The sequence below is a fragment of the Sapajus apella genome, unplaced genomic scaffold (assembly GCF_009761245.1).
Source record: "Sapajus apella isolate SASKATOON/1434 unplaced genomic scaffold, GSC_monkey_1.0 scaffold35, whole genome shotgun sequence".
NCBI classification, from domain to species: Eukaryota; Metazoa; Chordata; class Mammalia; order Primates; family Cebidae; genus Sapajus; species Sapajus apella.
Window position 1 is genome coordinate 19,315,003 of NW_022436975.1, and position 15,259 is coordinate 19,330,261.

General features: G+C 31.5%; 1 protein-coding gene across 2 annotated transcripts in view; it reads left to right on the plus strand.

The window, feature by feature from the left end:
• Positions 1 to 15,259, plus strand: part of CUNH8orf34 (chromosome unknown C8orf34 homolog) — a 442,661-nt gene that overhangs the window by 174,641 nt on the left and 252,761 nt on the right. For both annotated transcript variants that reach the window (XM_032296290.1, XM_032296289.1), the window contains one exon: positions 808 to 974. In XM_032296290.1, coding sequence (XP_032152181.1) covers positions 808 to 974 — 167 coding nt within the window. The remainder of the gene's footprint in view (positions 1 to 807; positions 975 to 15,259) is intronic.

Here is a 15,259-nt window from a genome sequence, read left to right on the forward strand (position 1 = left end):
AGCAGAAATATGGATATATACAACGGACTATCTTCACGAGTTTTAGAAATGATATTTATTGAAATAAAAATTATAACATTATCTGATACTCAATAATATTAAAAAGTAGGGAAACTAAAGGGTCCAAAATGGAAGTAAGGTATCCATATTTCACTCCAGGTGGTAAATGTTGATACTAATACAATAGTCTACTGAATACACACACATACACACACACACACACACACACACACACACACACACACACACACACACACACACACCCAAAGACCCGTCACTAGTAAAACTATACAAAGAGATAGACTCAAAAGCACTATAAATAAAAGCAAGATAATTGAAAGAGAGAATAGTCTTTTTAACAAATGATGTTGAGACAACTATATACATATATGCAAAAAAAATTAAAGCTGAGTATTTTAAAACATCTTAACATAGTATTTTAAAATATCCCATTGAGTGTGTTTTTCTTAACATGCACTTGCTTTGGTAAATCAGGGACTAACAACCTGGACTTTCTAGCTTCTCTTTAAAAATCAGAAAATCATCAAGTAGACTTTAATTTCCACATGGTAACAATAGGTAGGAGTAAATTAACACCTTCCCCCTTAAATGAGCCAGATTTCAGTTTCCCCATACTCACTTGGGAATTCCTTTGCAAGGTACAAATGGCTGTCCAAGAAAGACAATATTTCCATTATCCTTGGGGAAAACTTTGGTAACGTGTCTATGTATTTGCATAATAACTGAATGGAAATTTATATGTAGATTTTCTTAACACAGCAAATTAACATTTAAATATTTCTTCAGCTTAAAGATGGAGCCTAAAACTAAAGGATTAAAACAGCAGCAACAGCAACATAAGAAACTCCTGGCTGCGATGCTCTCTCAAGATTCTTTTGAGTCCATCCACAGCCCTACCCCATCCGTAACAGAAGAAGATATTGATAATGAAGATGATGCAATGGAATTGCTGGGTAATTTTAAAAATTAATAATTTCTCATTTTCTTTTCTGGCATTGTAAAAAGTGTGTAGTGATTAAGAGATTTTAGAAGTTTTGAGTAGCCTTGTCTAGGGCAAAGAAACCTTTTAGTACATCTTTTATTTACATTAGACTCCCATAAAGTTGCATGTAAGAACTAAATTGAAATAACCTAAGCATGTGAATATTTATTAGACTGTATTTTGTGCTTTGTGTAGGCTGCAGTTTACCTTCTGATTAAGTAATCAAGCTCTATTCTGTGTGCAACTGTGATCAAAATTCAAGTCTGTCTGCTTTATTCTCTGATAATAATTGCCTTGTTTATATCTATTGTCTATAAAATATAACCAAAGTACATATTTCAACCCCACCCAAAATGTTCCCCTGTTATTTTGAGGATGCTCTAGAAAAATAGAATAAAGTTTAAAGAGGCAGATAGTAAATTTATGTTTTATGTTTTCCAAAAATTACAGGAAAATTTGCAGAGATTTCAGACTTTCTTCAGGTCTGTTACTTTCATGAAAACCTTATTAATCTTATATATATAGGATTTTAAAAATATTTTTTAATGTAGTCTGTGTATGTTTTTGCTTCATCAGAAATCTCTTTATATAAATTTTTAAACTGAACTTCTCCTTGGAACATCATTTTCCTGAAGGAAGAAGATGAAATGTTATTTCAGAGTCATTCACATATAAAACAATGAGTTTTTAAATCAATGGTTTCAATTATTCTGTGAAAAATCAAGAGTATAATTTTCAAATACTTTGTAACAATATGATGTTGTATTTTATTTAGAAAGAGAACAAATAATATAATTATTTGAAAGCCTTAAACATGTTTTACATATAGAATGGAATCTCAGAAAATACAGATATTTTCTAAAGTTTTTTTTTTAAATGAGATTCCTTGGTTTTAAGTGTTTATGGCAGTAAAATACTATCATTATAAAAAATGATATATTGTCTTCATGCATAGGCCTACAAAGGTGTCAATGGTGACAGGCTTGAAAGATGTTTTCTGATGCTGTAAAAACTGCATTCATACTAGCATTAAGGAGACTATGACATGGCATTTTCACTACATGCTGTTGGTCTCTTCCAGTTGGGTCTTATCCTCACCTCCAGATCATTAACGTGGCAGACATGCCGTACGTAGCAGTGGTAGCTTCATTCAACAAACATTTACCGAGCACTTACTATATGCTAGGTACTTGGCTTGGGCCTGGGAACATAAAAATAAAATCATCATGATCTGTGTTTGAAGGAATTTTACATTGTGATGTTCCAGTTACAAATGTAAATTCGTCATTCTAATAGTGTTTGCTACCTGCACTAATTGGTTGAAGCACAAAGTTGTATATAGGGGTAACACCTAAAGTAGAAGAGGTGAGGGACAGTGATCAAGGAATGTTTCCTAGAGAAGCTGATTCCTCTGGTTAGTCCTGAAGAGCAAGTAGAAGTAAGCTCAGCAGTCAGGGTGTGATCATTGTAGGCTTGCCCATGTAGGTATGGGCTCTTTTGTGGTTGTGCTCCGTAACTATACCTGTAAATGGTTCCTCTGCTTTGGTCAGTAACAGGGAAGAGGCAAGTGAGATCCAGGGTTTCTCTCAGGAGATGCAGGTGTCCATACCAAGCCAGTACTCCCTAGATCTCAGCTGCCCTGTCTGAAGGTTTTAGTCTCCCAAGAAGCTGAAGACCAAGAATTGAGTCTTGGAGACTACCTAATGATGAGCAAGTAATAACTAGTCCTCATTAATTCTTTAGATTTCAGCCTGTGGTCTGAGCAACTTTAATAATAAGAGATATTTGAAGGTTTGGACTTTCTCCATGTAATTCCACATATCTCAGCACAGGTGGCAAGCAATGTAATAATGTTCGTCTCTAGGTCATGAGATTATCCTGTGATAGCTTGGAATATTACACGTCCACTGGGCTTTTCCCTAAAATAATGCCATATTCAATTTCCTGTTTTTGAAACCGATTCCAGTGAAACATAGGTGATTATGCCTATTTGAGAAAAATACAAATGCTAAGTTCTGGGAAATTTATGTGAAATCAAATTTTATAGTTTATTTAGAATCATTGTAAGATGCGTCAGAGACATCTGATATTTAAAATATCTTTTTGGAACTGCAACATTTTGTAGATGAGTTTGATATAGCTTATGTGTTTTAAATGTTTAACTTGTCCTTGTCATCTATACCAAGATATAACTGGCTGAAGAATATTTATTATGCATGTAAAGCACTCTGTAAACCTTGTGCAGTGATAAATAAGTGAAAAGTATAATTATTTAGCATTAATACAAAAAGGATTATTCCTCAGTAAAATTGTTTGATTCAATGGGAAAAATAATCCTGTTAGTTGAACTAGTAGAAGTTTGTAATAACTATTGTGACTCTTGTTTTGTTTAAGGAAACTAGCATTGTTAATATATACTGATTAATATTTAATTATTCACAGTTGTTTAATTATATATTTGTGGATTTCTTTTCTAAATCTTTTGGGCATATGAAAATATTATAGTACAACATCTGTAATTTTTAAGTAGATTAAATATTTTCTGTAAGATTGCTTTAAATGGTACTGACAAATTCACAGTACAGAAGTAGCTTAATATGGAATTAACATTTGTCAGATAATGAAACATCCAAACTTGTGAATTTTTAAGACATAATCATTTTAAGCACCTCTGAAATTGGTGCTGTAATTATAGAAGATACTGAATAAAATATCTGCCAAGTCATCTCATGCTCAAATATATTTTCAAGTATTTTAGTAATTGTTCTGGCAATTAGTGACCACAGTGAATAAAATGTTATAGAGAATCTTCACATATTTTTTAAATTAATAAAATAAATAATTTTCCAAAATGGAACGACAAGTTACAATGGTAGAATGAGAGATTTATTGCTGGACATAGTGGCTTATGCCTGTAATACCAGCACTATGGAAGGCTGAGGTGGGTGGATTTCTTGAGCCCAGGAATTTGAGACCAGCCTAGGAAACATGATGAAACCTCATCTCTACAAAAAAATACCATTAGTCACGTGTGGTGGCATGAACCTGTAGTCACAGCTACTGGAGAGGCTGAGGTAGGCAGATAACCTTAAGCCTGGAAGGTGGAGCCTGCAGTGAGCTATTTTTCTTACATTAGATGCATTTTCATCTTATTGTTGTTGAAAAGCAAATTTCAGTTGTGTTTTTGATTATTCTCTTTATGATTAATATTCATTTAAAAACATCAGCATTATTTGAAATATATAACGGCTTTTCTCATCCATTCTAATAAGGGGTATTACTATCCTATACAATTTATAAAACATTTATTAAAGTTTCTCAGAATTGATGATGAGGCAAGTATTTAAAAATGCTAAAAAGGAAACAGTATTAATTAGGTTTCATACTTTTTGGTCTTAGCCTATAATTATATAAAGTTAAAAATTAAATCAAAAATTTTGCAGAGATGAAATTTCATCATGTTTCCCAGGTTGGCAATTATATTGCCAAAACCAAACAAGGTGATTGCAAATACCTTTTATATGTTTTAAAATGAATAACCAAGAGCAAGTATAATTATGCTAGGATTCTTTGCTGAATATAGTCATTGAGTTTCTGTTACCTCAATATGTTACTAAATTTTGTAATAAAAACAAATTACTAGAAGGACTTAACACATTGAGGTGATCATTTGACACTTTTTTCTTACATTCTGATCAACCTTTATAAAGTAAATATTCACTCAATTCACTCTCTGTTCTGTTTTTTAAATTGGAGGCTTCTTAAGGAAGAATGTGCCCACATTGACAAAATAAGAACATGCATTTTGCCTAATGAGAAATAAATATTGTCACTCAATGATGTAAAATTTCTTAAAAAGGAAGAGAGAGGGAACACTAAATGTTTAAAGAAAAATTCACCTACCCATCCATGTACCTATATTTTAATAAAGTATGTAAAATAATCTAAAACAGAGATGACTATACATATAAATGTTTATCTTTTTGTTTCTTTTGATCTTGTGAATATTGGTCATTGGAGGTAATCAGGATAACAGAAAAGTTATGACTTTAAAATGAAGGTTATTCATAAAAAAGATTATTCATAAGAAGTCTAAGGACTTTGTTTTTTCTTTTTTTAAGAGATGAAGCCTTGCTCTGGTTAATGTAGTTTTTATCACTCTCTTATGTCCTCCTTCCTGATGTATTTTACAGGAGCCCTTCAAAAATGAACTGCTTAGAGTAGGAAAATCACATAAATTATAAAATAATTCTAGCATAAACTTGAGAAAATGGTTTCTTTATGATTCATTTTCATCATATTACTATGTTAAAACTTTATTTAGGATTCTTTGTTTTTGCTTAATGTGACTCAATCCCTTTTATTGCCTTCTAGATTTACTTGTTTTGTGTTTAGAATTGTTTTGTTTTTTATACTCTTCATTCTTCACTTCTGTTTCTTTTCAACAAAATATCAAAACATTTGCAAATGATAGATTATTCTTTACATAAATATAAATCTGCATGCCACCAAAATATATGCATCATCCTATGTGATTTACTTTTATGGTTTTAGAAAGAAATATTACTTTCTTTTCTTGTAAAAAATTATCAATGGTAAAAACAGATCAACATAGTGGAATAAATGTCAATAGTTTGAAAATGAAATCTAAACTCAAATTATTGACAAATGCCTTTTATCTCAATTATACACCTATTAGAAAACTTTAAGACACAGCCACTTCCAATATATTTGTGGAAAGAGTTGTTTAAAACCTATCTATCACTTTGAATAAGCTACATGTTTTTTGACACATACCAATGATATCGAATAATGTATTTTTACATGTTTATGTCACAGCTTTTCACTGAGTACCCTGCAAAGGCATGAGCCACAGTGTGATATGCATATGTGGTGGTGTTAGTGGCATATAGCTAAATGTACTGGCTACCAAACACTCTAACGACCCAGGTCCAGCCCTCATGCTACCTCTTGCTATTATTGTCACCTCAGGTCAAGTAATTAATTATAAAGTGCTGGTGACTATATATGACTTTCCTACTCCACAGGAATGTTGTGGGAATTAAAAAAAAAATGAGATTACTTCTCTGAAAGTGCTTTTAATTTTTTTCTTTTTGTCATGATGAACAGGAATAGTTGACAAAAGACACTAAAATTTCTATACAAAGCGTTTCTTCCAGATAAATGTATATCCTCGAACCCAGATACATTTTGTATGCTATAGGCAAAGGAAGAAAAAAAAAGCTTTCTTTCAGCTTTGGGAAATTGCCTACAACAGCAAAAATTTATGTTTCCCACAAAAAACTAAAAGCTTAAAAAGATAAGAGGTAAGGCTATATATGTATTTCCAAGCCAAAATGTTGGCTGTATCAACACAAAGCACTAAATTTTTCATTTTTAACATGGATATTAAGGCAAGGATAGATATCTATATGATTTGATTAAGGTTGTATAGCAAATTACTGTCTTTCATTTCCTTCTGTGTAAGTGTTTAATCTGCCTACACATGTATCTCTGGTAGCAAAAGTTGAGCTTAGGATAGGAATAAGGTAGAGAGACAAGGAGACATAAAAAAATTAGAAATTTGTACTATAAGTTTACATGCTTTATGTAAATAAAATTATAGAAGTGTTGACAATCTGTAAGCTTAAAATGTCTTGAATTATAAATATGAAAATGTTGGAAGCAGCACAGTTTTGACGGTTTCACATTAATTCATTGTGTAAACAAACCTCAACTAAATTGAAAAGTAGTGTTACATATTATTAGGGTATTGTTGCTTTCAAAATAAACTTGCCCACTTCAAATGCTTTATAAAATGGTGATGCTATATTTTAAGATCGTTTGTTTAGCCATAGTAATAATTTTCATATAACTTGACTGAATTTAAATTTTGTGTTCTATGTTAAGAGTCATTTGAAAGCAATGGGAAATCATAACTTTATTCTTTATTGTATATTTTTCTTGGTTGAAAATGTGTAAAGAAGCGTAATTAATTCAGTGATTAGTTGCATTTTAACATCAAAACCAGCAGATATTAAAGAAGCATTAAAACTCTTACTGAATTGTTTAAAACTGAATGTATAATTATAGGACTCCATTTAAATTTTAATATATCACAATATTCCCAGCAACTTATTAAAATATTCTGAATAGAAACCTTAAAATTACTGTAGTTGGCCAGACATGGTGGCTTATACCTGAAATCTCAGCACTTTGGGAGGCTGAGGTGGGTTGATAACCTGAGTTCAGGAGTTCAAGACCAACCTGACCAACGTGGTAAAACTCATCTCTACTATAAATACAAAAAAATTAGCTGGGCATGGTGGCACATGGCTGTAATCCAGCATCTTGGGACACTGAGGCAGGAGAATCGCTTGAACCCAGGAGGCAGAAGTTGCAGTGAGCCAAGATTGCACTATTGCACTCCAGCCTGGGCAGCAGCGCTAGACTCCATCTTAAAAAAAAAAAAAAAAAAAAAAAAAGATTATTGAAGTTGAATACTAAACACATGTTAACAGAAGAATGGGCACAAAACTTTTTGATTATTTTCAACATCTGGAAAATGACAGCTTATCTGTAGTTTTATTCAAGTATTTTAAAAAAGTATATTATAAACCCACTTTCAAAATCTCAAATGTTAAGCTAGTCCTATGTATGAATTATTTTTGAAGTGAATATCTTATGATTTTCTTTTAAAAAATGTCTTCTGTTCAATAATTTCAGAGAGAAAATAACCATAACAATGTCAAATATTTTTTACAATTGCTCTGAAACTATTAAATAGAGGAGCACTAAAGAACACAATTGAAAAAGTTTAAGTGTTCTAATTGAGATAAATCAAATCTAGTGATTTTATTTTACTTTTTTTATTTCTGCAAAATATAATTGAATGTCTTAGTTTAATAATGATGAATTTCTTATATTGAATATACATTTAAAGTTTCATATACACTTTTATTATTTTTTATCTATGGCACTTAATGACATAAAAAATTTCGCATACAGTTTTAATTTTTTAAAAACTTTTTCAAGAATTGTCCAAAGATGATTTGTTGGACTAGCTCTTTTTCGCTTCTTAAATGCTCTCATATGCCCTCATAATTACTTTTTAATTACTGACATTTTGGGAGCACTCTGTGTTTTAAGAATTTAAAATAGAGTATTATTAATATAGTAAAACAAAGTCTAAATTTGTCTCAGGAAATTAATTATATGGAAGATGAAATAGCATAGTATTAGAAGTAATAATAGTGTGAGCTTTGTATTCAGGTAGTCCTTGTTTGAAGCTTCGCCACTGACCCTAATTATATGATTTAAGGACAGTAACTTCCTTCAAGTATCAGCCCGTTATCAGAACAATGGAAGTAATAACAGTATTCATATCTTAGGGTTTTGTGAAAATGAAGTAAATCATGCATAGAAGGTGTTCGGTATATCTGATAAAGAATTTGAGCCAGTTCTAGGCACGGTGGCTCAAGCCTGTGATCCCAACACTTTGGGAGGCATAGGTTGGAGGACTTCTTGAATTCAGGAGTTCAGCACCAGCCTGGGCAGCATAGGGAGAATTCATATTTACTAAAAATGAAAAAAATTAACCAGCTGTGATAGTGTATGTCTGTAGTCCCAGCTACTTGGGAGGCTGAGGGGAGAGGATCACTCGAGCCCAGGAGATTCAGGCTGCAGTGAGCTGTGATGGTACCACTGCACTCCAGCCTGGGCAACGGAGTGAGACTTTGTCTCAGGAAGAAAGGAAAAAAGAATTAGAGCTAGAAAAAAGACTTGCTACTATAATTCATATCATTTTTATACCAGCTCCTCTCCTGTCTTTAGCATATAAGTTTTGTGCATGTTATAAAGTAAGACCATAGAAGTTTGGCCTTAGGGGTTTAAATGTTTGGTCTTATCTTAAAAATCTCAGTTACAAATGCTCCACATAGTTAGGAATTATTTCAACAAGTACTATCTTCTCGATAGTCAAGCCTTACTTCTAATTTCTTCCTTTCTTTTAAAGATTACAGACAACTTTCTGAAAAGCTCATGTCATATGAACTTGAAGTTTCCCTAATGTGTTAGAATGAATCTTGGCCTATTTGCCTATTTAAAGACAATGCACTCATTATAAAAGAGCATTACCATGTTCAAATTTGTCATGTAGTTTGACTGAACCAATTATTTTCAACAATTTGAAATATTCAAGCTTTTTATTTAAAAAGTATGAAAAGCTAAAATCATATATCTGATTTTCTATTATATGTATATGCATTTGTTTTTGTTATTAGGTTGGTGCAAAAGTAATTGCAATTTTACCATTACTTTTAATAGCAATTACTCTTGCATCAACCTAATAAGAGGTTATCTGCCTCCCGATTTATAGTCATAGACACTCTGGGGTTTTCCTGTAGCATGGAAAAGATGGTATCGGGCATGTAGAAACACAACTTTATTGGCCCCATGAATTCCAACTTATAATGGGAATGGAACGTGCAGAATTCCAAGCCTGGCTCAAATAAGTGAACATTTTCCAAAGCGTACGCAAGCTGTATACCACTTTTGTATTACAATGCAGCCTCTTATTTTTTCACAATACAGAAAATTCACATCTATTAATATAAGCAAAAATATCACGAGATGTTGGGGAATAGGGACAAAACTTTTTCTTTCCTTTCTTCTCCCAGGTTATATCTGATATACTAATCTTTTCTTTATGGACTTTTTGGCACTTATCTGAAAATTTCACAGTTAGCATTGTTAATATTTTGATACCATCTGAGTTCTATATCTTGGTGGCTGAGTTAAGGGCATCTTTCAAAGAAAGTAGTTTAAGATGGGAAACATATCTTCATTCATATATATAGTCTAGACACAAAAGGGCCAAAAAGTTCCATGCAACTCTGTTTTGATAAGGAAAATTGAGAATGTGAATGGAGTTATTTTCCACCTACAGTTTTCAATTGAGAGATAGAAAATCTTAAAAACATACATTTCACTCATTTATTTTTACAATGTCTCTGCTTTACAAGAACATGCATTTAAAAAAAAAAAAAACACCAAAATCACGAAAGCAATATTTCTTTTACAGTAAAGTTCAGATTATTTGCTCATGGAGCTGTTTCTTTTTCTGTCAAATAACAAACCTGATTATTGCTTTAGAAATGCCATTTTGTTTAAAACGTACTCTCTAATTTAATTCCTGACAGAACAAAACTAACATCCTTTAGAGAAGATCACATAAGCCAGCATCCTTAAAAAGAATCAACCAAAAGTAAACAATAGAAATAGACCTCAATATATGCAGATGTTGTAATTAGCTAATGAAGACTTGTAAAAAGCAATTATTATACATATTTTATGCATTTGAAGGAAAAGAACACAAGGAATAAATAGATGGAAAATCTCAGCAGAGAAATTGAAACTAGAAACAGAACCAAAGAAAAGTCTAGAACTGATAAGTTCAGTATCTGAAATTTTAAAAATTACTATGTAAGATTAATAGCTTATCAAATAATACAGAAAAAAAGATCAGCAAACTTGAAGATAGGTCAACAGAAATAATTCAAATTGAAGAACAAAGATTTAAAAAAAATAAAACAAACCTAATTGACCAGTGGAACATACAAAATGATAAGACATTTTATCAGAATTTTGCAGATAAAGAAAAATAATGGGAAAAAATTTTTAGAAATAATGTCCATTTTATCCCCAAATTTGGTGAAAAGCATGAATCCAGAAGAAGTTCTGGATAAAACAGGCTCAGAAAATTACACCTAGCCATATTGATATGGTTTGGCTGTGTCCTCACCCAAATCTCATCTAGGATTGTAGCTCCCAGAATTCCTACCTATTGTGGGAGGGACCCTGTGGGAGATAATTGAATCCTGGGGGTGGTTTTTCCCATACTGTTCTCATGGTAGTGAATCAGTCTCGTGAGATCTGATGATTTTATGAGGGGGTTCCCCTTTCACTTGGCTCTCATTTTGTCTTGTGTGCCACCATGTAAGACATGCCTTTTGCTTTTCTCCATGATTGTGAGGCCTCCCTAGCTATGTGGATCTATGAGTCCATTAAACCTCTTTTTCTTTATAAATTAGCCAGTTGCAGGTGTGCCTTTATTAGCAGCATGAAAACAGACTAATACACACATTATAGTCAAATTGCTAAAATTTAGTTAGAAAACTCAATAGCATTCAGAGGAAAAACAATAGTACAATAGTGGAACAATGATGAAATATCCACTGATACCATGTCAGGAATAAGTAAGGCCAAAACACAATGGAATAATTGCTTTAAAGTGCTCAAAAAATGCCTTCCAAAATTTTGCATCCAGTAAAAATATCTTTCAAAATGATGGCAAAATAAAGATAATTAAGATAAACAAAAGCTGAGAGAATATGTTATCAGCAGACCTACATTATAAGAACTGTTAAAGCATCTCTCAGGCTAGAAGGAAATGAGACCAGATGAAAAATCAGATCTATAGAAAAGAATGAAGATTACCTAACATGGTTAATATGTAAGACTATCTTACTTTTCATTAATTTTCAAAGACAATTGACTGCTTAAAGCAAAAATACAAACAATGTAGTATAGAGTTTATAATAAACACAGCAGAAAAATTATGTGATAAACTGGCACAAAGAATGAGAGTAAATGAAATTACAGTGCTAAAACTTATATATTATTATAAGAGGTGATACAATATTTATTGGAAGTAGAACATAATAAACTAGGAATGCATTTCTTTAATTTCAAGAGCAGTCACTTAAAAATGTGAAAAAAATACAAAGAATTTTCCCTAAAAAGCTAATATAGAACATCAAATGAAATACTAAAATATATTTGACTAAGGAGGAACAAATGAACACAGAGCAGTTGGGGCAAATAGAAAATAGCAGAATGGTAAACTTAAACCCAAACATATTAATAATTACATTAAGTATAAACGGATTATACACACCAATTAAAGGCAGAGGTTGTCCGACTGTATAAACAAGCAAGACTTCTAAGTGCACTCTAAGATTCACACTCTGAAGACCAGAGAGGTTGAAAATATAAAGTTAGCAAAAGATTTTTATGCAAAAAGTAGGCACAAGAAAGATAGCTTAATGATTAAAAGTACATTCAGCAGGAAGACATAACAATCCTAAATGTATGTGCATTTAAAACAGAGTTTCAAAATACATAAAATCTGACAAAACGAAGACAAATGGGATATCATGTTTGGATATTTAAATACATGTCTCTAAATAATTGATAGAAAAGTAGAGAAAAATTAGTATGGATATAGAAGGTTGGAATAACAGTATCAACATTTATTGTAGTTTGAAATTTATAGTATAATACACTAAACACCTGCAGAATACAAATTGTTTTCAAGTGCAGATAAAATTTTTATAGAAATAGTTCATATGTAGTGTCAACTTTCTATACTTTTATCACAACATGATTAAATTAGAAATCCATAACTGACACTTAGGAAAATCTCAAAATATTTGGAAATCAGACACTTTTAATAACAAATGGCTCAAGGAAAAATAAAAAGAGAACATAGAAAATAATTCAAACTAAATTATAAAAATCCAACACATAAAGTTTGTGGAGTTATAGCCAAAAAAGTGGTTAATGAGAAACTCAGAGCTTTAAACAAGAAAGTTTTGAAATCATTGATGTAAGTTTCTATCTTAAAAGGCTAGAAAATAAATGCATATTGTATTCAAATAAGTAGAAAAAAGGAAATAATACCGATACAGTGAATCAATGAAATCAAAATATGTGAACATACAGCATATTAGCAATGCCCAAACTGAAAAATTCTTAGTAGTACTGACAAAGGAAAAAGAGAACCACAAATTACCAATATTGGAAATGAAAGACAGGATCTAATTTGACTACAGATCTTACAGGCACAAAGGATAACAAAAGACTATTACAAACAAATGTTTGCCAACATATTTGACAACTTAGATATACTGGAAAAATATTCTGGCAAAACACACCAGATGTAAAATAAGAAGAAAAGTACATCTAAATAGCCCCATGTAGGTTAAAGAAATTAAATTTGTAAGCAAAATGCTTCCCCAAAAGAAGACTTCCAGTTCATATGATTTCACTGGTGAATTCAATTACATATTTAGAAAAGAAATAATGCCAAATGTAACAAATTTTTTCAGGAAATAGAACAGAGGGAACACTTCTCAGATTGTTTGAAAACCACCATAGCTGATACCAGAACCTGGCAAAGACATTTTAAAAAATTACACGTGAATAACCCTTATAAACATAGATATATACACTTAAAAATATTGTTAAATTAAATATCTAAGACCCAGTACAGTCTCAAATGAATTTCTAATAGGCTTAGAAAGTTAACATTCAAATTTTAAAGTTTATATGGAAATAATGACCTTGAATGGCCAAAATCATGTGAAGAAAGAACAATAGCATCAGTGGAATTACAGGATCTGATTGCAGTACTTACTCTAAGGCTGTAATAATCAAGACAATGTGGTATTGACATAAGGCTAGAATAACAGATTCGTGGAATGGATTACAGTCCAGAAATAGATCCACACATATGTGGTTAATTTGTTTTTAACAAAGGCACCAAGGCAATTTGATACAGAAAGGAAAATATTTTCAACCATTGGTGCTGGAACAATTGAATAAATGTAAAGAAAGGGAATGAACTTTGACCCCTCTACTTTATGCCACAACAAACATTACTTTGAGATGAATTATAGCCCAAACATAAAAGCAGAGACTATAAAACTTCTAGAGAAAGTGTAGAATATATTCAAAACATTGTCCTGGCAAAAATTGTTTAGAGATAACAAAAATCACTAAGAATAAAATAAAAAATTGATAAACTTCATTAAATGACAGATTGCTCCTCAAAAAAAATAAAAAGAAAAATGGTAAATGCATGCTACTCACTGACTTTGAGAAAATATATACAATATATTAATACCTGACAAATGTGTATCTAGAATATATACAGAAATCCTACAAATCAGTTTTTTAAAAGGATGAATAACTTAATTAAAATACAAAATAAGTTTAATAGGCACTTCACAAAAGAGATAAATGGGAAATAAGCACTTGATGAATGTTTAACTTATATTAACCATCAGGGAAATAAAAGTTAAAACAACATTGAGACACCACTTTATACCAACTAGAATTGGTAAAATTAAAGATTCTCAGCACCAAATGTTGCTAAGTATGTGAAGCAGCTGGAATTCTCAAACATTGCTAATGGTAATGCAAAATTTTACAATCACTTTGTATGACCTGTTTAGCAGTGTCTCATAAAGTTTAGCATCTACTTGCTCTATGACATAATAATTTCTAGATATTTTCCCCAAGGGTGATAAAATATATGTTCATAAAAGTATTTGCATAAGAAAACAATTTTATTCAAAATAACCTGAACAGAAAATCCAAATGTCAGTCATCAGGAGAATATGTAAACCGACTGTTGAATATTCATACAATAGAATACTGTTTAACAATAAAAATCAATTAAATATTGATACAAGTAACAATATGGATGAATCTTACCACTACCGACTAAATTTTGTCCTCCCACAATCCATGTCGATACCCTAACCCCAATGGGACTGCATGTAGAGTTAGGACTTTTAGGAGGTAATTAAGGGTAAGTAAGATCATAAGGGTGAGGTCCTAATCTGATAGAGTTGTAAGCCCTTAAAAGAAGAGCAAGAGAGAGAAATTCTCTTCTTGCACACATAGAGATAAAAGGATGTGAGGGCACAGTTACAGGGCAGCCATCAACAACCCAAGGAGAGAGTCGTCTTTAGACACTGACCTTTTTGGCACCTTGATCTTAACATTTCCAGCCTCCAGAACTGTGAGAAAATAAGTTTCTCTCACGTAAGCCACCCTATCTATGGTATTTTATTTTGTCACCTTGAGCTAACTAAGACACTCACGTACATTGAACAAAGGAAACTAGACACAAATTTTATATCCCATATTAATTTAATCATAAGAAATTTAAGAACAGGCCAAAATAATTTATAGTGATAGAAATCAGAACAGGTGGGGATCGAGGGATAGACTTCATATTAGCATAAGGAAACTTTCTAGGGTAATGGAAATATTTTATATTGATGCATACATTTATCAAAATCCATAATATCGTACACTTAGTGTCTGTGCATTTCACTGCACATTTTACTTCTAAAAATAATTTTTATATATAAAAGTCAAGTCTGCATAATATTACCTCATGAG